Raw genomic sequence first — 20,408 nt, 5'->3', positions numbered from 1 at the left:
GTCACCCAGTGTACCCCGTGTCCCCTATGTCCCTGTTCCCAAAGGCCACCAAGTGCTGCCTGTGTCCCCTGTGCATCCTGTCTCAGCTACCAAGTGCTCCATGTCCCTAAGTGTCTCCTGTGCCTGCCACCAAGTGTCCCCCTAAGCCACCTCCTATCCCGAAATGTCCCCTACCAAGTGCCCTGTTTCCCCAAGTGCCCCTATGTCCCTCTCCTTAAACTACCAAGACACCCCCTCGAAGCCACCGCATACCCCGTATGCCCACCAGGTGTCCCCACGTCCCCACATCCCCGCCCCGCTCCCATGCTGCCCCGCTCTCTCCCCGCCCCGCCCCGCTCCGCTCCGCCGATGGCGCCGTTGGCGGACTTGTACCACCTGACGATGGCGTACGCGCTGTGGCGGACGGGGCGGCACCGGGACCCCGCGGCCGCGGAACTCTTCTTCCGCCGGGAGCCCTTCGGCGCCGCCTTCGCGGTGGGCGCGGGGCTGGGCCAGGCCCTGCGCAGCCTCGGGGCGCTCCGCTTCTCGGCTGCGGGTGGGTCGGTGGGGCGCGGGGAAGTCCCGTATGGGGGACAGGGGACTCGTCTGTGGGACTTGGATTGGGGACAGGGACATCCCGCAGAGGGATCCGAGTCCTCAGATGGGGCCTGGGGACATCCCTCAGAGGGACAGGGGACTCAACAGAGTCCTGTGGGGTACTGGAGCAGCCCTCAGGGGTACGTGGGGGTCAGGGGCCTGGGATGGGGGAACAGGGATATCCCTCAGAGGGACCCCAGTGTCCTCAAAGGGATCTAGGTGACACAGGGGCATTTCTTTAGAAGAACTGGAGACTCCTCAGTAGGATGTGGGGGACGTGGGGACATCCCTCAGAGAAACATGGGAGGGGACAAGGGTGTGCCTCCAAGGGACTTGAGGGACAGGGATCTGAGGTGGCAGCACTGGTACGTCCCTTAGAGGGACAGGGAACTCTGCAGAGGGACTTGGAGGGGGCACATGGACATCCCTCAGAAGGTCTGGAGTTCTCAGAGGGATCATGGGGTCATGGCGATGTCCCTTAGAGGGACAGGGGGCTCCTCAGAGGGATCTGAGTTCTCAAAGGGAAATAGACAACATGGGGACATCCCTCAGGAGGATCTATGGGGCACAAGGATGTCCCTCAGAAGGTCTTAAGGGACAGGGGCCTGGTGTGGGGGGACAGAGATGTGCCATCAGGGGAATATGAGTCCTCAGGTGGATCATGGAGACATCCCTTAGAGAGGGACAAGGACTTCCCTCAGGAAGATCTATGGGACACAGAGACCTCTCTGACAGGGAACTGAGTCCTCAAAGGGATGTAGGGAACACAGATCCCTTAGAGGGATCTGATGGAGAAAGGGACATCCCTCAGAGGGAACAGGAAACCCCTTGGTGGCACTTGGGGTTCCTCCAGAGGAGCTTAGGGACCAGGAGGACACTGGGGGGAGTCCCTTGGAGGGATGATGCCCTGCAAGGGACAGGGACACGAGCTGACGTCCCTGCAGACATCGCCTACCTGCGCTCGGTTCTGCCCAGCACGACGGAGGATGCCTTCTTCGATTACCTCTGCACTGTGGATGCCTCTGAGGTGACCGTCACCTCTGTGCCTGAAGGCTCTGTTGTCTTCTCCAGGGTGCGACACATGGCCAAGCGTCCCCATATCCCCGCCCCTGGTGCGTGCGGCTGTGGGGATGTCACTGAGCTGTCCCTGCAGGTCCCGCTCCTACAGGTGAAGGGACCGCTGCTGGTGGTGCAACTGCTGGAGACCACCTTGCTGTGCTTGGTCAGCTACGCCAGGTAGGGGACCCTACAGCCTTTTTAGGGTTCTACAGGGGAATGTGTCCATCTCTGCTGGATCAACTGTTATCTCTGTGTCCAAGCTGAGTTGTTCCTCATGGTCCCCTTAGTCCTTCCCAATGTTGTATCAACTGTTGGCCCTGCATCTTGGCTGTGTCTGAGTTGTGATGGTCCCCAAGCAAGTGAAGGTCCCTTTTATTCCCAACGTGACTTGGTGTGACTTGGCCCTTCCAGCCTGGTGGCCACCAACGCCGCTCGATTCCGCCTCCTCGCTGGCCCAGAGATGAAGCTGATGGAGTTGGGTCTACGTCGCGCCCAGGGTCCAGATGGTGGACTTTCTGCCTCCAAGTATTCCTATATCGGAGGTGAGCGCTGCCCCACTTATCCCTGCCATGTTGTGGTCACGTTGTCATCCCTCATCCCTCCATGTAGGCTTTGACTGCACCAGTAACATCCTGGCAGGGAAACTCTATGGCATCCCAGTGCGCGGCACCGTCGCCCATTCCTTCATCATGTCCTTCAGGTCGCTGGAGGAGGTGCAGCCCAGAGTGAGTGGTGGCAAACGGGTCAGGGATGGGACAATCCTGATGTGACCGTGGGGATGGGACATCCCAGATGTGTCTGTAGGCTTAGGCATCCCCATAGCTGCTGGAAGGGAAATGGGATGCACATGGTACGGGGTGCACAAGGCACACAATGGAACTCATTTCATCCACTGAAGCCAACGTGATTGCTTCAGTGCCATCACTGATGTCCCCAAGCAGGTCCTGACACCGCTGGCAGGTGGGGAGCCCATGGATCTCCCATCCCTGGCCGAGTCATGGCTGCAGCGGGTGTGTGAGCTGCTGGGGACCCCCAGTGACAAACCCAACCGCGGTGAGCTGGCTGCCTTCGTGTCCTACGCCATCGCCTTTCCACAGGACTTCCAGGGGCTGCTGGACACCTACTGTGTCATGAGGTGGCCCTTCTTGCTGTGTCCCCATCTTTCATTGTCACCTGGTGCAAGACATGGGCACTAATCCTTCTCCTTGCCCCTGTCAGGAGCGGTTTGCCCAATTTCTGTGCAGTAGCGTTGGCCCTACACCAGTTGGGGTACCGCGCCATCGGGGTGCGCCTGGATAGCGGGGACCTCATCCAGCAGTCCAAGGAGACCCGGGGGGTGCTCCGAGCCTGCGGTGCTCAGTGAGTCCTGCAAGACATCCGGAGAGCATCCCCTGCTTCCCCACCCTGGGTACCCACGCCTTTGCGTGTCCTGCGTCTCTGGCTGTTCGAGTGGGAGCCCTTGCTTCTCTATGGGGTGGTCATTGGCTTTCCAAGCCAATGGGACTCCATTGGCTCCAAATCCAGGCTCTCAAAGCCTGGGACTGCCTTCCTACTCATTCTCTTGCTATTCTTCGTTTCCAGCTTCCAGGTGCCCTGGTTTGGGAGCATCCCCATTGCTGTGAGTAACGACATCAGCGAACGGAGCCTGGAGGACTTTGTCCGAGAGGTGAGGTTGGGGCTGGAGCACTGGAGGGACAAATGTGACAGTCACCTTCCTGTGACTCAGCATCTCCTGGGTGGGAACAGAAAAGGGTTTCTGCCTGGAATGAGTGGGTGGGATGGACAGATGGACACCAGGAAGCACTTTTGGGCAGAGCTGCCCCTGACCTGCCCCATGGCTCTGGTTTTAGCACAAGCCTAATTAAAAAAGAACAGCTGTTGATGGTCATTGTCTTCTCTTTTGCACCAGGGAAGCGAGATTGACATGGTCGGCGTGGGGACAAACCTGGTGACGTGTCCCCTGCAGCCATCGCTGGGCTGTGTTTACAAGGTATTATCAGCAGCTCTGTCCCACTTGGCGTGGGGATGGTTTGAGGTTGTGGATTTTTTTAATGATTTACTCAGTTATTTTGCATCGGACACAGAGCTCTGCATGGTCCCTGGCACCAGCGTGAGCGGGAATAAAGTCATATATGACAGGAAAAGATCTCTAAGATCAAGTTCAACTATTGAACCATCACCACCTTGTCCACTAACTATGTCCATAAGTGCCACATCTACCCTTTTCTTGAAAATCTCCAGGGATGGTGTTTTTGTGAAAAAATAAGGTGTACATCCCCATCACTTCTTTTTCCACAGCTGGTGGAGGTTAATGGCTCCCCGTGCCTGAAGTTCACAGAGGAGGAGGAGAAGATGACGATCCCAGGGATTAAAGCAATATATCGGCTCTACGATGATGCTGGTGAGCTCCACTGAGTTAGAAAATTCCTGCCCCATTGGCCTGTTCCTCTTACTGCTCCAAAGTCCTGTCACCAGTGTCACCTGCTGGCCCTTAACCCTTCATCCCGTCAGGTCATCCCTTCATGGACCTGATGGCCCTGGAGGATGAACCCTCACCCAGCGTGGGGCAGGAGTTGGTGGTCCACGTCCTGGGGAGGAAAGGAGAGGCCACCAAGGTCTGGCCAAATGCAGTGGAGCCCCTCCATCGCATGTACTTGAGAGATGGACAGGTCAGAGCAGCTCTCCTCTCTCCCCATTATGGGTTTGGGTCAGGGTGGTGGTGGTGGGTCTGTCCATGCTGCACGTAGGGTGAGAAGACTCCCTCAGCAATGCTGGCAAGGCACAGTGCCCCTGGGGATGGGACATCTCCATGGGAAATCCTGTTTGCCAGTGGAGGGATGAGGTTTTGTCTTACCAACGTGGGTTTTCTTGGGTTGTCCCATGGGAGTTTTGCAGCACAAAGCTTAAGATATTCTGCATGCAAGAAACTGTCCTTCATTCAGCTGCTCCACTGAGTAAATGTCTTGTATAAGGACAGCCTGGCAATGGGAATGTCACTATTAATGAGATGTCCTTCCCTCACTGAGAAAAAAACAAGGCAGGGTGGTGGCCTCTTGCTCAGTCATTCACCAGAATTTGAGATGTCCCTGTTCCTATGATGTTAGAAAAGCTGAGATCGTGCCACCACAACCATGGTCACATTGTCCTGCATCCCTGGGCTGTCCAAGCTTGGGGTGTTGGCACTATGTATGGATGCTATGATGTCTCCATGCCACAGGTGTGTGAGGAGCTGCCCAGCTTGCAGGAGGTACGGGGCCATGCGCAAGCATCCCTTAACCTGCTCAGCCCTGTGCACCGCCAGCTTCGCAACCCCCAGCCCTACCCGGTACGTTTTCCCCCTTACCAGGCATGATCCTTGTCCCATCCCAAACCTCCTGCCCCTGCATACCTACAGTGACCCCATGGAGCCATACTCACTGTCCCCTTTTGCTCCTGCTCCAGGTGGCAGTGACAGAGAAGCTGTATCTCCTCCTTGCAGAGCTGCAGCGTGCTAGCCAGTGAGGGGTCCCCCAGATCACCCCCCAGCACTGGGACCAGCACTTCTGCTCTTTGGAAGACCAGGCGACTAATTGGGATGGTTCTAACGGTTCTGCTGCTCTGTGGTGCTTCTTCGAGGACAGTGCAAGATCTGCACGAGCTCCCTGTGGTCCCCTCACTGCAAAGCTGTGGACAAAAGGAGGGGGCAGACAGAGCTGGGAGGGGATGAGAGAGCCACATCCAGCCACATCCACTGCATTGCTGTGGGAGCAACGCGTCTTCTTCCTTGCTGACCTCGGTGGCCCAGCCAACCCTGTGCGTTCAGTGGTGACAGGATTGATGTCACCCATCCCTAACGCTCAGCAGGAGCCCATGTCCCCATTTTGTGGCATCCTACACCTAATTCTTGCACCAAAGCCTTTGGAGTGTCACTGGGAGTACCCATGGGCCAGCAGCAATGAGTGGCTGAAGGTTTTACCAAATATCATCCAGAAACGTTGCATGGAATGGATAAAAATGTCAAAGAATAAATCATGTGCCTTTCTGAGCTATGTGTGTTCTTCTCTAATCCTGTTCTGGTTTGTAATAGAGAGGTGCTATTAAATTCTTTTCCCTGAGCTTTGGAATTCTACAACCAAAAACTGAGCCCCACACTGTAAAGACTTGCACCCATTCCCAGCAAAAGTCTGGATAAGAAATGTTGTATTTATGGTGGTGGGGTTTTTTGTGTTTTTTCTTTCTCCATTTTTAGATCTTTGTAGCACTTGTTGATGGAAAAAAAGAAAAACTACAACAAAAACGTGATTGTGTCCCACTTATAAAAACAGCCGAGAGGATAACACTCACTGCTGGGCCTGTGGGGTTGTAAGCCACTGTATCTCAGCACTTCCAGAGAGGAAAAAAACACTTTTTGTTATTAAACTTTGCCCACAGAACTCCTGAGAAAAGACAGCCTTGAGTTCTTACATGATAACAAAGAGTAACATTAAACAGATAAGACAGTGAGGCAGCAGCAGGCTCCATCCCATCACCACCTCTCCATGGCCATACAGGAGAGCCAATGGAAACGGTCATCAGATCTCAAGTTCCTTGGGATGGTCCATTGGTAGATCTATCACCATCTCTTCTACCCGCGAGAGTCTCCACACTGCTTTGGTATCAGGCATTCACGATGGGTGCCTTAAGGCTCAAAAAAACTGGAAAAGCTTTTCTTCTTTATTGTGCACTGGTGTTTGTGGCTCTCCTACAGATGTTAGCTCACCCAATGGTTGTTGAGATTGGAAGGCACCTCCTGAAGCCATCTGGTTCAACCTCTGCTCAAACAGGGACACCTGGAGGAGGTTCCCCCGGATTATATCCGTGGGATTATTGAAGAACTTCAAGGAGACTCCACAACTCTCAGCCACTGGTACCAACATTCCACCACAGCAGCGCTTCCTGATGGGAACAGCAAGCTCCTGGGTTCCAGTTGACCTCAGACCCTCTTGGCGTGGCACTGTGCACCACTGGCTCCATCCCCTTTGCAGCACCCTACAGGGATTTATGGCCATGGATAGGATCTTTCGAGCCTCCTCTGCTCCAGGCTCTCATCCTCTCATAAGGGAGATGCTCCAAGTCCTACAGCATCTTGGTGGCCTTCCATTGGACTCTTTCCAGTCTGTCCCTGTCTCTTCTTATACCATGGGGACCGGAACTGGCTCATAGTTGACCTTCTCCTGAGGTCCAATTGCTCAGCAAAAGCAAACCCAGGACTCAAAAGACTGGAGCAGCAAATCTGACTATTCAAAACTTTAAGTAACTCAACGTCAAGACCTCAGTGCAATGTTTGGGAGCTGAATCAACACAATATATGCTATCAATGGGCTCATTACACTCCACCCATCCCTTGAAGCCTCCATTCATCCTTTGAAGTGACCACATACAGATGTAAGGGATGTACTGGAAAGCTGATACAAGCTGTCAAGATGTGGAGGTCCCACTGAGCATCATAACCCTTCTGTGAGCAAAAAAAGAACCCAATCCCAATGGGTTAATGGGACCAAATTGCCATTACTGCACTCTGTGTTGAAGAGGAAAATAGGGCAGGAAGGAGGTTGTGGCTGTGGCTCTTGGATGTACTCCTCTAGGGTTTGCACCATCCAGAACCTGAGTAAAACAACTCACAGCACAAAATTCCAAACCAGCTTCCTGCTGCCATGACAGCATGTGCTTAATGGCAGACAACCCACAATTTGCAAATGTAAAGTATTTAACTTAAAGAATACCTGTTCCCACACATAAACCTTAATATTTCCTGTCATGGCAAAAAAAAAAAAAATCTAAAAAGTACTCATTCTTCCATTTTTGCCCTTGAAATTCTGTTCCTGTTCTTTGGTACAGATCTCAGAAGTTGATGGGACAGTGAGTGCTAGAAATGAGGTTACAACACCTCATATCCTGTAGACTGCACAAGAAGATGACAGCACATTGCAATCTCATGCCCACCTTCTGTTCCCCTGCCCCGTAATTTTCCTAAATTTGTTCCTACAAAAGTAACCATTTTTTAAAGTGTATTTGCAGCTCAAGACATCTAGTTAACCTCAAGGTTGGTGGTGGGTGAAAGTGCCATAGATATTAGTGCTGGATAGAGAAGTGAAGACAATTCAGAGGCTCAGCTTTAGGCATGGGATCACATCCCAGACCTCAAGAAAAAGTATTTTCCTGAGACAACTCAACTACACAGTGCTTTTCTCACTCTTAAGTCCATATGGGGAAGTGCTAGACAGGGCAGAGCTGTGGTTTTCCAGTGCCCTTTGCAAACCTGAAAGGTTCAAGTTTCCATTAAGAGATCCTGGTCCTCGGTGTTGGAAAAAGGAAAAGATGTTGGACAGGACTCCGAGGTAGAGCAGAGCTGCAGGGTACCATATAGGGAGGAAAGTGGGTTAAAGAGAAGTTGGAAATAATGAATTTGAATGTAAAGAATTCAGTGCTCAGCTCTGCAGAAAGTACAAACTATTGCTGGATGACACCTGGCACTGGATTCACAAACCCAGAGAGGCTCATACAGCTCAATACGAGACGCTGTAAGAGGTAAGAAGAGGCAGAGGTGTGAGTTCAGTGCACTAGATTTAGCTGCTTTCAGTCATAAAGAGTCCAAGCTCGCATATCCAACACTGTGCTGTTCTGCAGTACCAACACAAGGCAGCATCACTTGTACAGTGCCATCTTCTTGCTCTGGTACATGTACATGTAGGCATCACAGAAGAGGCGTTTGGCCACTCCGTCCATGTCCCGGGGCTGCTCCAGGGCCAGCATGGCCAGTGGCAAGTCCAGGTATTTGGCAACTTCAGGGCACACTGTTACAGTGGGGATGTTGAAGCCATTCTCACCACCTAATCCAGAAAGAAGGAGAAAAGTCCAAGTCCAAAGCACGTTCCAAGCCATGAGTACCTACACTGCCTTAGCTGAAAGATCTGGACATCAACACCACCTTTGGGCAGGACAGGAGATCTGTCCTATTGTCCTTGCAGCCCACATAAGAAGTGCCTGGTCTGAACAGAGCCAGAGGACGAGACCATTAGGAGCAACTCCCATATATCCTTGGCCTGGGCCTACTCTTCTCTGAAATTGGCATAGAATTCTAATACATGTAGGTGACTTCACAGAAAATGATTGTCCTTTGATATTTGAAGCTGTTACTCCCCCAACAACATTCATTCATTCCAAAAGCTTCAAGCTCCCTTTGAGCATAGCACAGAATTTCCTAAAATCATCCACCTTGATGCAGACTGAGCAGTGCCCATGTGACGTGGTACGGACATCTACCATACAAGCTCCTGACTTCCATCAAAGCACCAAGCCTGTCACCTGTGATTCATAGAATCACAGAATCATTAAAGTTGGAAGAGACCTCCAAGATCATCAAGTCCAACCATTGACCCATTCCCACCATGCCCATTCAAAGAATCATTAATGTTGGAAAAACCTACAAGATCAAGTCCAACCCCAACCCATCACTGTACACCCATTAAATCATGAGCTCACCATGCCTGTCAGCCATGCTGTCAAAGAACATCCAGTGCTCATTCTCAGGCCCATATTTCACGAAGGAGACGTAATGGCTGGTCTCAATGCACAGCACTGCAAAGAGCTCCATCTTCTCGCGGGGAACCTGCTGGCTGCCCCGGGAGCTCCGGCGACGAAATTCTTCTGGGATACGCAGCCTGGTTGGCTTGTGTGTTTTGCGTTGGTAGTGGGAGTGAACCTAAGGAAAGGCAATGGGGTGGCACTGCTGAGCAGGCAGAACTGAAGCTGGCCTGCTGGAAAGAGGAGCGTGCAGAAGTCAGACCTTCAGTTTATTCTGCACTCAACTGCCTTGCATGCACCTGAGTCCTCCCCAAGGAACAGCAATGCACTGCAGGCTGACAGCAAGAAGCTTAGAGGGTCCAGCACTCGGTCTGTGCAGGTTTGGGTGTTCAATCTGCTGGTAGATCTCATGAGCACCCAAAGGAACTCAATACCTGTTTGGAGCAGGTGCTGCAGAACTGCTTCAGACCCGTAGGTGAGAATATTTTGTCTTTGAAACACTCCGAACACTCCAAGGTGGCAACGTCACTGCACACACAGCACTCTCTGGGACCTGCAGAGGCAAAAGTGGTGATGTCTTCTCTTGGTCTCACCTGGAATCCCATTTGTCCTGCCAAAACTAAGCACTCAGGGTAGAGGAATCCCACCACGATCCCACCTTAGCTCCTGCCCACAACTCAAACACTTGCACCTGGTTGCTCCCAGTCTCAGCTGTCAGCTTCACCATCGCTCAACAACTTACTGTCCAGCAGCAGATCGGTGATATCCAGCTCTAAGGATGGGATGATCTTGCTGAACATTTTATATTCCTTCCCAAATCGCGGCATTTGGATAATGAAGCAAGATGGGATCTGGGAAAACATAGGCAAACAAGTCACCACTCAAGAAGAAGCAAATCCCAGAGACTTTTCTCTCCTTGTTGCTGTTGTGAACCAGGTCACACTCATATTCCCCAAAATATCTCTTAGGTTGTGGCCAAGTATCCTCCTGCTTTGCACTGAAAGATGCACCAGACCCATTGTAGACTCACTGGAAAATACAGACATGTTGGAGAAGGCAAGAAAATGGCAATGTAGATGGAAAGAAGCTGGGCTCACCTCCACTAGCTTCAGATCTGAAGACAGGAAGGAGTGTTCCACCAACTGCTGCACATCAGGAACCACCAGGTCCTCCTGTTTGTCCATAAATATTTGGTAGCAGTAGCAGTCCTGCTCCTTCTGGGCTCCAGACCTGCAAGGAGTGGTCATGGGGAATGTTCACCTGGTGCCATTTGTGAATCTCATTATCCAACATAGCATGGTGTCCTGCTCCCAATGAGCATAACTCAATTTCCCCTCTTCCATTTTAAAGACACTTCAATATTTTTTTTTAAATGAATCACAATCGGAAAACTTCTCCTTTTGATCATTTAGAAAGGATTTCCTCCAGATGACCCTCTGCGGGGGAGCAGCAATACAGAGTCCCCTTTGTGCTCCACCTCTCTGAGCACTCTACAAACTCAGGGTTGACTGACGTCTCCACAAAGGAGCACAGAAACCCAACAATCCCCTTCTATGCTCCCAAACAGCATCATTATTTTTGGCTTCCTTCAGCCTCTTATCCTCTTTGTAGAGTTCTGAAAAAACTGGGACTGCATCCACAGAGTCCCTGTTTGAGAGCTGCAGGATCTGAGCCAGCTTGAGAGCCTGGACGCATCCCAAAAGCATCCAAAGGCACGGAGGATGAACTCTATGTTTCTCAAAGCTTTCCCTAAGGATGACATGACTTTTTTTCACCATTTTCCAAAGGAAAAGCCTCCAGGAAGAACTTAGAAGTTGTTTTGGATGGACCACCTGGGACAAATCGACAACAAACAATCACAGGTAAATAACTAATGAGCCAAATAAATTGAGCTAAACTAGAACTGTAGAATGATTAAGGTTGGAAAAGACCACTAAGATCATCTAGTCCAACCATCCACCTAGCACCAATATTTCCCACTAAACCATGTCCCCAGGTACTACATCTACATGTTGTATTGGAAATGAAAAAATTGTGTGGGAATGGGAACTTACTGCAGTCTCAAGAGTGGCTCTATTCTCAGGACCTGATGCATTATGAGGTTGAGGAACTCCTCTGGATCTGGAAGGGCAGAGAGAAGCAGAAGTCACACCACATCAGGAACTTGCCACACTGCCAGATAGATGTGAGCCAGATGATAACACTGCATAATCTGTTGTAAAATACCCTTGTTGCATATGGAAAGAAATGTGATGATTGCAATCAGAGAGGTTGACTCGAGCTACAAGCGATTTCTGCCTTAATTTTACCAAACTACACCCTTCGGGGAACTCCAAATGACTTATCAGAACTTGAAGAGAAGTTGAGCATGGCAAAATGGACTCTGGCAGGTTCATCAGGGACAGATTTTTCAGGGCTAATTCAAACACTAAAGGTCAAGGGAATGCTCCTTCACACAGTTCATCCTCTCCCATCCTGGCAGCAGCTCGATGGTGGCAGAGATCCAGCAATTCCTATCTCTGCATCAGACTTCAGGATAAATGTCAGTTAAAAAGCACATTGATATTTTCAGCTTTTAAGAACCCTTGCATGCACATTTTTACATAAGCAAGCAGCACAGCAGGCAAATCAATATACGTGCATGGGAGAAGCACACAATTAAGCTGTCAGCACACACTGTAGCAGCCTGGAGAAGGCTCTGGGGAGCACATTACCTTTCTCAGCATTGGTAAAGCTTGAGCATTGGCCCTTATCAGTTAGCTGCTCTCTCAGGTGCATCACGCTCCTAGCCATGACGAAGCCATTCCTGGAAACAAGAAACAGCTACAGATGATCTCTGCAGGTGAGGTATTCTGACAGGCTGCCCAGGGAGGTGGTGGAGTCACCGTCCTTGGAGGTGTTCAAGAACTGTGGAGATGTGGCACTTGGGGACATGGTTTAGTGGAGATGGTGGGGATGGGTTGATGGTTCGACATGATGATCTTAGAGGTCTTCTCCAACCTTACTGATTCAATGATTCTGTGATTCAAACCACAGCACCACACACCATCTCATGGTTGTATTTCTGCAGGCAGTGCCAGGGCATTGACCCCAGGGAGGATGCTAATGTCTTATCGTTATGTAGAAGCAGCTCTCCATGCCTCTCTCACACCTAGCAAGGGAGGATGAAAAAAAAAAAAACACTGGTGTATTTAATACAAAATCCAGATAATTTAGCTGCCTTGCTAGGGTCTACCCATATCCAGCCTTAAAGAAATGGTTGATATGGCACTTAAGGACATGGTTTAGTGGGTGATGGGTTGACAGTTGGACTTGGTGATGTTGGAGATCTTTTCCAACTTTAATGATTCAGTGAGCAGGCATGGTGGGGATGGGTTGATGGTTGGACTTGATGATCTTAAAGGTCTCTTCCCACCTCAGTGATCAATGATTCTGTGATTTTGAGCAGGGAAAACTCACATGCAGTGGGAGCCTTACAGTCAGGGGAAGAAAACAACTGGAAGAGGAGCAAGAGAGGAAGACTTGGATGGCAAGAGACACCCTACAGGTAACCCTTTCCCAGGTACCTTCTGGCAGTGGAGGGCAGAAGGTATCAAAGCAGATGGACAACTTCCAGCATTCCCACATACTGCACTCACTTTCGAAGGGGGTTCACGATCTCATCCCGTAGAATGTTCTGGACATTCCTATTACACAACGGGAAGGGTGTGAAGAGCATGGAGTCCAGCACGGATGTACAGGAGAAGAGGCTGTAAAGAGAGAGCACTGTGTAAGTCTGAGGGGTTTGCAGCAGTGTTTGGAAGCAAACTGTTGTGCTTAGTGGCAATCAGTGGCTTTCATTTTCAACAATCCATGCACACAACGACAGAAGTGTGAGTGACAGTGCATCTCCACAGTGAGATAAACCATATCTGGCTTAAGGAATGCTTGCAATAAGCAAGGAAACAGTTAAGAGAGAACGAAATCTCGTACTTTGCAGCCAAAACTGCTCATGGGGGCACCACTGAGTCTTTTCCTCTCCAAACAGTGCTGCACAGTGAAGCTGGAATCTCCTGGGTGCTTTCTTTGCAATGTTTCCAGCCACTGCCTCCAGTGGCAGTCAGCGTGGTCCAGTCCAGAGAACTATGATATCTCACCACCCTGCACGATAGACACACAGTGTCGTACTCACAGGGGTACTTCAGTGTCTGAGAACCTCATGGATTACAGGAAGGAGGCCAAAAGGCTGCAAGCGTTGAGGCTGCATCTCCACACAGTTACATTCTGCTCTACTCCAGGTCCATTTCAAAGCACCTTGGAAGTCTGCAGTGCAGGGCACTGCCCAATTAAGAAGTAATCATTTAACAGTACGGCACTGCACAAGCAGACACTTACCTAAAGAGTGCTGCGTCCATGTAGCAGGAATTGCAGTGGCCCTGGATCCCCTTCATCCGTCCTTGTAGGATGTGCACCGCTTCCCCATTCCTTAGAGGAGGAAAACTGAGTGGAGCGTGGGGAACATCCTCCTGCTCTCCTGCAAGAGAAGCAACAGAAGCAGTTCCCTTCAGCTTCCCACCTTTTCTGGGTGTGCTCTGTCCTTCCCCAGTGACCCAGAGCTCTGCTCTGCTCCTGCTGGGACTGAACCATGCTGATATGGAGGTCTGGCCCTTTACTAATTCATCTCCTGGCAACAGAGACAAAACCCAGCCTTCTTCACCACAGCCATGCCCTAGCAATCCTCAGTGACTGTTACAGGACCCTTCCAACAAGGGATACTATATGATTCAATGATTTTGCTGCCCCCACCATCACTATGCCAAGTACAACAAAGACAAAAAGAGCCACAAACTGGTGTTGGGTTCCAGGCAAGCTTGGGATCGCCCTGTGGTATTCCCCCATGTCACTGAGGGGTGTGGTTTAGTGGGCATGGTGGTGATGGGTTGATGGTTGGACTTGATGGTCTTAGCGGCCTTTTCCATTCCTAACGCTTCTCTGATTCTATGAGTGGGTATGGTGGGGATGGGTTGATGGTTGGACCTGATGATCTTAGTGGTCTTCTTCAACCTGAATGATTCTATGAAAGACCTTCAATATAAGCCATGAACATCCAGGCTCAGGGAGCATGTAGAAGCTCAGACACGTTACAGCTTGAATTCATCTGTCTGCCCTTGCCATGAATAAGAAATATTTATGTCCTCAGCCCTACATCCTGTTACCAAAGTCACCTTCCAAGGTGGCTTTCTCAATATGGTCTTCTTTGGTTTCTTCAGTATTCTTCCCTTGTAATCCAATTCCACTTTTTCAGCAGGCCCTTAGGCCTTCTTCAATGTCCCTACTCCCAGTTTTTGGGCAGTCTCTATGCGAATCCTCTTTTTTCTTTTACAGTGATCTCGTTTATGTTTTCTAAATGGCTAACTCATTGTCCTTTCTGCTCTTGGGGGTATTTCTTCCTATTCAAATGAAAATAATGACCTATTCTTCCCTTTGCCTTCTTGTGAATGTCTTATCACATCAAGCTTTACATTAAAATGGATTTCATACTCTTCCTCTCCCCCTAATTTCTTCAGGTACAACACCTTGATTACCTGATATCCTGGCCACAGTTACCCACTGCAACTTCCCAGAGCCATAACATCCATAAGATATGGTAGTGTATCTACTTGCTACGTTCAGTTCTCAGTAATCAAAGAATATCCCAAGTTGGAAAAGACCCATAAGGACTATCTATTGTAATACTGGGTGTGATACTGGATGATCTTGTAGGTCTTTTCCAACCTAGCTGATTCTATGATTCTATACAAGACCTTTTCTTCTGCCTTGAAAACCATAGGCAGAAAAGCCCCAGCCTGCTTGCAGTATTCACAATGCCACGCAAGAACTGTTGCTCTAGGGTTTGCTGTTGCCTCCTGACGTTTCCTGCTGGCTTCTCCAACACACCCATGCCATAAAGACCTCATTTTCAGAGCCACTAGAAACACCTTGCTCTAGATTCAATGCCCACACAACTCTAGTCTACATTATCCTTGTGTTCAATTACTTACCATCTCTCACACTTGCAGGATATTCCCTATAAAGACCACCTCACTATCCTGAAAATGGACATCGCTTGGAACACTCAAAGAGAACGATGAGCATGAAACCACCAATTAAAGACACTGCACATGAGGAGTCTCCACGTCCCAGCACGGCATTGTCTCCCCTCAACCCAGAGAGCTTACTATAGTCTACGAGGCTCAGGTCGCGGTTGCGCGAGCACTGGAAGCGAACATCGGGCTGGCAGGACTGCAGCTTCACAAAGATGCCACGCTTGGGAGCACAGTGGAAATAGTATTTGCCCAGCCATTCGCCAGCAGTGACTCCTTTATCTTCATCCTAGGGATAAAAAGCATGGAATCAAGTGCAATCCATCACATGGCTATTTAATATCTTAAGAGTTATGTGCAAGTTTGGTTCTGTTTTGATGTTTTCGTTTACTCTGGTTATGCTTTAAACCTGTTGACTCTGCTTGCAGGATTCACAATTATTCTGTTCTTACCAGTTCGACTCCTGCCATTTTGTGCTTGGTGTGGGGCAGGTACCCCAACCAGCGGATGATTCCTGACACTTGGTTTCCCTTATCCAAGGTGATCTGGACCATGGAGTTCACCTCCAGGGACGGATTCACACCTTCACACTCCTCTCCACTCTCACTTATCTGTTGTTTCATTTGTTTTGAGTGTTCCACACCCATGTCAGACTCAAATGGTGGAAATAAACCTAATGGGTAGGAGAGACAGAAAGTCACCTAATGATAGACACCTTTACATCTCATCATCATCTTCCTAATGCCAGGTCTGTTCTAAAATTATAGACCATATATATAGGGGGTTGTCTTCAGGTTATTTTTATGCCTTTAGTGAGATGAATCAACTCAACAAAGAGTCTAATAACAGCCCAGACTGGCCCTGGGATATCTGCACAACATCTCTTTATGGCAACAGAGAACCCACTGATTCGTTGCCTCGTCCAATGACTCACACCATTGCTGTTGGCATCTGGGCCTTCTTAAGTTATTCTGGCATCAGGATGAGGCTACGCTCCACCATCTACAGCTAAATTAAAGACTCTTTAGTAAGTGGTGCTCTCTATGCTACGAAATATTTCTATGCTGCAATCAGACTCCTCTTTCTGACAAATGGGAGAACTCAGCTCTATTTGCCTAATGCAAAGCATGCTGTCCAGAACTTGAAACATTTCTATGGATCTTTTAAGCTCTCTGATTTAATCAGCTGGAATTAAGATGAAGCTTTTGTTGGACCTGACAAAATAAATGCTAAATCCACAAGGACGTGCCCAGGACAGACACATCTGGTAATAACCTACTTTGGGAATGCAAGTCTTCCTTCACAACAGAGTCCATAGGGATCTCTCTGAAAATGTCAGTTGTTCCTTCTTCTTCCTGAAAGGAAAGAAGAATATATCAGCTAAATGGTCAATCTGAAACAAGGCATTCCTGGAATATGAACCAATTTTTCCAAACAGGCCCAAAGAGTCTGCATGCAACCTTATATCTCTTTTGGATTATGCTTTCACTACTCCTTAAGGCTCTAGTATTATATAGCAAAACAAACAAATGAAAAAGAAACCAACAGAAAAAGATAGTGAGGCTGCTCTTACCGGGCAGACTTTAACAAACCATTGGGTTCCCTCTCTGTAAACTGCCATTGCAATTCCTTTTCTGCGGACATTGTCCACGTAGAAGCTCACGGCATCTCCCACTTTCACAGGAACCACTTCTTCTGCATCCACCTTTGGCTTCTGCTTCCCACGGTCATTATCCAGCATGGGAATGAACTGGATTCTGCTGAAGGGCAGGAAGATCCCGCAATTTGGCTTACACTTGAAATACTCAACACCATGCCAGGATCCATCGCTGTGCCCTCTGTTTTCACCCTCGCCCTGAAAACACAGAAAAAAAAGTTATGTCACACTGACAAGCACAAAGGGAAAACAAGCAGCTTGCTTTGTTGTCAGGTGTTCAAGAAACACGGAGATGTAGCACGGAGGGATATGGTTAGTGGGCATGGTGGGGACGGGTCAACAGCTGGACTTGATGACCTTGGTGGTCTTTTCCAACCTCACTGATTCTATGAGTGGTGGTGACAGGCTGATGGTTGGACTTGATCTTATGGTCTTTTCCAACCTTAATGACTCTGAGTGGACACAGCGGGGGTGGGTTGATGGTTGAACTTCATGATCTTAGAGGCCTTTTCCAACCCTAATGATTCTATGATTGTCCAGTTACCTGCAACTCCACTCCAAAGAGGAATGGGGACAACGCAGTCGATGTACTTTTGTGAACACTCCCAATGTAGCGGATGACACCGGGGAAACGTTGCCGGTCAATCTCCACCATCACTCTCTGGCCCAGCACGGCTTGCAGAGCTGCCTCAAGGCTCAGCCTGTCCAGGAAGCAGTTCAAGCGCTCATTGTGGCTGCTGATGCCCAGGAGGAAGGCGGCCATCTCCTCACGCACAGGCTGCAGGATTTCCACATTGATGGTGACAGTAGAGCTGTCATCCAGCATGATGACCCTCAAGAAACGAGTTGGGGGCATGTCTGCGAAGTTACGCAGGTAGCTCCTCTCGGTGCAGAAGCACATGTTCCCAGCTTGGAAGTACTTGCTGCCATAGGCACAGTCTTCTGTCAGGATGTAATAGCAGTTCCCATCCCCTACTGAAGGCAGGAGGCTCATCGTTGTTCCCCTGGGTGGTGAGAAACAAGAGGGGGGTGACAAACACATGTTATCTCAGAAAATTTCAGGTTGGAAGAGGTTTTTGCAGGTCTTGAACCCAGCCCTGTACTCAAGCCCCCATCTAGTTGAGTTTTGATTATCTCCACAAATGGAGATCCCAAAGCATGCCTTCCACCTTGTTCCCATGTTAGACTTCTTGCAGCCTAACCAAAATGGGAAGAGTCTGGCTCTGTTCCTCTATGATACACTCCCAGCAAGAAGCTGCAAAGAGCAGTACCTTGTACATCTTGTTCTGCACAATACTGCACAACCAGTTCTGTCTCATTAAGCTCTGCCTCTTGTTTTCTTTTGCAGCTTACTTGTATGAACGGAGTGAAGGCCAAAGTATTTGTACAATTCTCTGTAAATAAAGTTCTTCCATGTTAAAGCAGATAAATATTCAAAACACATGCAGAGCATAGGATCTACCTCATTACAACATTAAAGCACTAAGATCTCTACCTTAAAATCATATATACTTTTAAAAAGTGAAATATTTGGAATAAAAAAGTACAGTTTTGCACATTATTTAAAATTCAGACTGCATAGTTTTCACACAGTTTACCCCCTCCATTCCCCCATTGATACCATTCAGAGACAGGACCCAGATTTTTTGTTACAACCCAAAAAAGAGGTGAGCAGAGACTGCTACATCATGCAGGTGGACAGGTCAACCTGACCTGCAGATTGCCAATGAAAGAGAAGAAATGTGCTTCTTTCCAGGAATTGGTGACATCAGGAAGACGATATTTGTGTACTTTTTATCTCTATATACATCCATGTGTGTAGCAAATGTACATTATTCACACAGAATCACGGAATATCTCAAGTGACCCACAATGATCCAACTTCTCACTTCACGTTGTTCCAAATTCATATTGTTTCATGTATCCCCTATTAAATCTTCTTTTATCTCATGTTTTCTCCTTTTTCTGCAAGGACAATAAGCCTCGCTGCGCACTCGGTGCTGTCAGGTGAGGAAACTTGGATGAAAGCATTTCCCTAATCTCTTTTAAGAACACCGTATTCACAATTCACTCCCAGGGTAACCAGAAATAAAGGTGCATTCAGACCGTTTAGTCCGAAACACAGTTCCCTACATTCATGAGAATGAAGAAAGTGCCAGGCAATTAAAACTATGTCGATTTTGAAGTGCTAAATTGCAGTCTCCATTTCACTCTGTGCCCCACCAGTATAGGAAGCAGTAGGAAAGGGGGGGGGGGGGGGGGTCTGAGCAAGCAACCCCAGAACCTCCATGGGGAAAAACCCATCCTGGATGTGGGGCGGGGGGTGATTTTGCTGAGAGTAGGGGCTCAGGGGGCTCCACTGGCTGAGAGCTTGGTCCAAGGGTGGTGGGGTCCAACTTGGGGTCTGCCCCAGTGCTGTTTGGTATTAAGTGTTATGACGGAAAGAGGGGATGGGGACACGGTGAGGGCCATCCTAAAGCAATGTGGGGCTCTTGGGAGGGGGTGTGAGGGTCCTGTGGTAACAATGGGGATGGGGGACTAAGGGGACAATGCGGGAAAATGGTGATAATGGGAGACAATTGGGGTGTGGAGCCAGTAGGGATGGGGGAGACAATGGGGAGAACGATGGGAACGAGGGGTCAATGGGGAAGGGGGGCCATGGGGAACAGTGGGGACAATGGGGTGGCGAAGCAATTGGGATGGGGGGCAATTGAGAGAGAGGGGCGGGGGTTCCCAGCGGGAGGAAGCGGAATGGGGTAAATGGTACTGGGGGTATTTGGGAGTGCCGGAGAGGCCCAATGCGGGGGAGTCCCCTCTGAGCGCCACCCAGGCCCGGTGTCCCCTCTTTCTCCCCGTTCTCACCACTGCCGCCGCTCTCTTCCGCATCCGTACCACCGAGCGGCGGGGGAAGAGGGCAGAGTGGCACTTCCGGTTCGCCCCCGCCTCGTCGGACCGCCAGCCAATAAGAAGCCGCGGTGGAGACGGAGGTGCCCAATGCGGTGGAAGGGGCGCTCTTAGCCCCGCCCCCTCTGCGTGCTCGCGGTGTGGGTGTTCGTCCGGGCTGTGTCGTGTGTTCCGTGCGTCGGTGCCGGAGTTGGGCTGTCCCGCCTGTCCCTGTGGCCTTTTCTCCCCAAAGCCCTGTGTTCCCTCAGGCCTGTCCCCATGGCCCTGTGCCTCCATAGTACTGGGTCCCCATAACCATGTGTTGCGTGTCTCCTTGTCTGATGTCCCCAGAGCCCAGTGTCCCCGTGGCTTTGTGTCCCATAGTCCTATAGCCCTGTGCCCCCATAGCTATATCTCATGTTGCTATGGCCCTGTGTCCCCATATCCACTTTTCTTATGTCCCCATACCTCTGTGTCCCATGTCCCTATGGCCCTGTGTCCCACAATCCGATGGCCCTGTGTCCCGCAATCCGATAGCCCTGTGTCCCCATAGCCCTCTGTCCCATGTCCTAAAATGGGTCGGAAGGGACATCAGCTGTGACCCAGCACTGGCCAGAGGAGACAACAGC

General features: G+C 49.8%; 2 protein-coding genes across 5 annotated transcripts; one reads left to right on the top strand and one right to left on the bottom strand.

Moving 5' to 3' along the window:
- On the top strand, positions 304-5,659 carry NAPRT (nicotinate phosphoribosyltransferase). 3 transcript variants are annotated; one of them, XM_021387494.1, is made up of 13 exons: positions 304-535; positions 1,521-1,648; positions 1,730-1,812; positions 2,047-2,177; positions 2,245-2,360; positions 2,577-2,770; positions 2,854-2,994; positions 3,217-3,301; positions 3,545-3,625; positions 3,934-4,036; positions 4,147-4,304; positions 4,853-4,960; positions 5,077-5,659. In XM_021387494.1, exons 1-13 carry the CDS (start codon positions 304-306, stop codon positions 5,134-5,136), a joined length of 1,620 nt encoding a protein of 539 aa, XP_021243169.1. In that variant the 3' UTR covers positions 5,137-5,659. The 3 variants fall into 3 exon arrangements, with proteins under 3 accessions (XP_021243169.1, XP_021243168.1, XP_021243167.1); XM_021387493.1 differs by lacking the exon at positions 304-535 and having other exon boundaries at positions 543-1,648; positions 1,745-1,812; XM_021387492.1 differs by lacking the exon at positions 304-535 and having other exon boundaries at positions 544-1,648.
- On the bottom strand, positions 5,798-19,864 carry LOC110393956 (ubiquitin carboxyl-terminal hydrolase CYLD-like). 2 transcript variants are annotated; one of them, XM_021387491.1, is made up of 16 exons: positions 19,759-19,834; positions 18,168-18,290; positions 17,441-17,900; positions 16,813-17,094; positions 16,519-16,594; positions 15,692-15,912; positions 15,375-15,528; positions 13,552-13,690; positions 12,816-12,926; positions 11,892-11,983; positions 11,232-11,298; positions 10,275-10,407; positions 9,920-10,028; positions 9,612-9,730; positions 9,136-9,355; positions 5,798-8,483 (listed from the first exon to the last, which is right to left on the bottom strand). In XM_021387491.1, the coding sequence occupies exons 3-16, from the start codon at positions 17,888-17,890 to the stop codon at positions 8,299-8,301; spliced, it is 2,358 nt and encodes a 785-aa protein (XP_021243166.1). In that variant the 5' UTR covers positions 17,891-17,900; positions 18,168-18,290; positions 19,759-19,834; the 3' UTR covers positions 5,798-8,298. The 2 variants fall into 2 exon arrangements, with proteins under 2 accessions (XP_021243166.1, XP_021243165.1); XM_021387490.1 differs by lacking the exon at positions 18,168-18,290 and having other exon boundaries at positions 19,759-19,864.

Source organism: Numida meleagris, chromosome 2, assembly GCF_002078875.1.
Source record: "Numida meleagris isolate 19003 breed g44 Domestic line chromosome 2, NumMel1.0, whole genome shotgun sequence".
NCBI classification, from domain to species: Eukaryota; Metazoa; Chordata; class Aves; order Galliformes; family Numididae; genus Numida; species Numida meleagris.
This window is presented reverse-complemented; position numbering and strand designations above follow the sequence as displayed.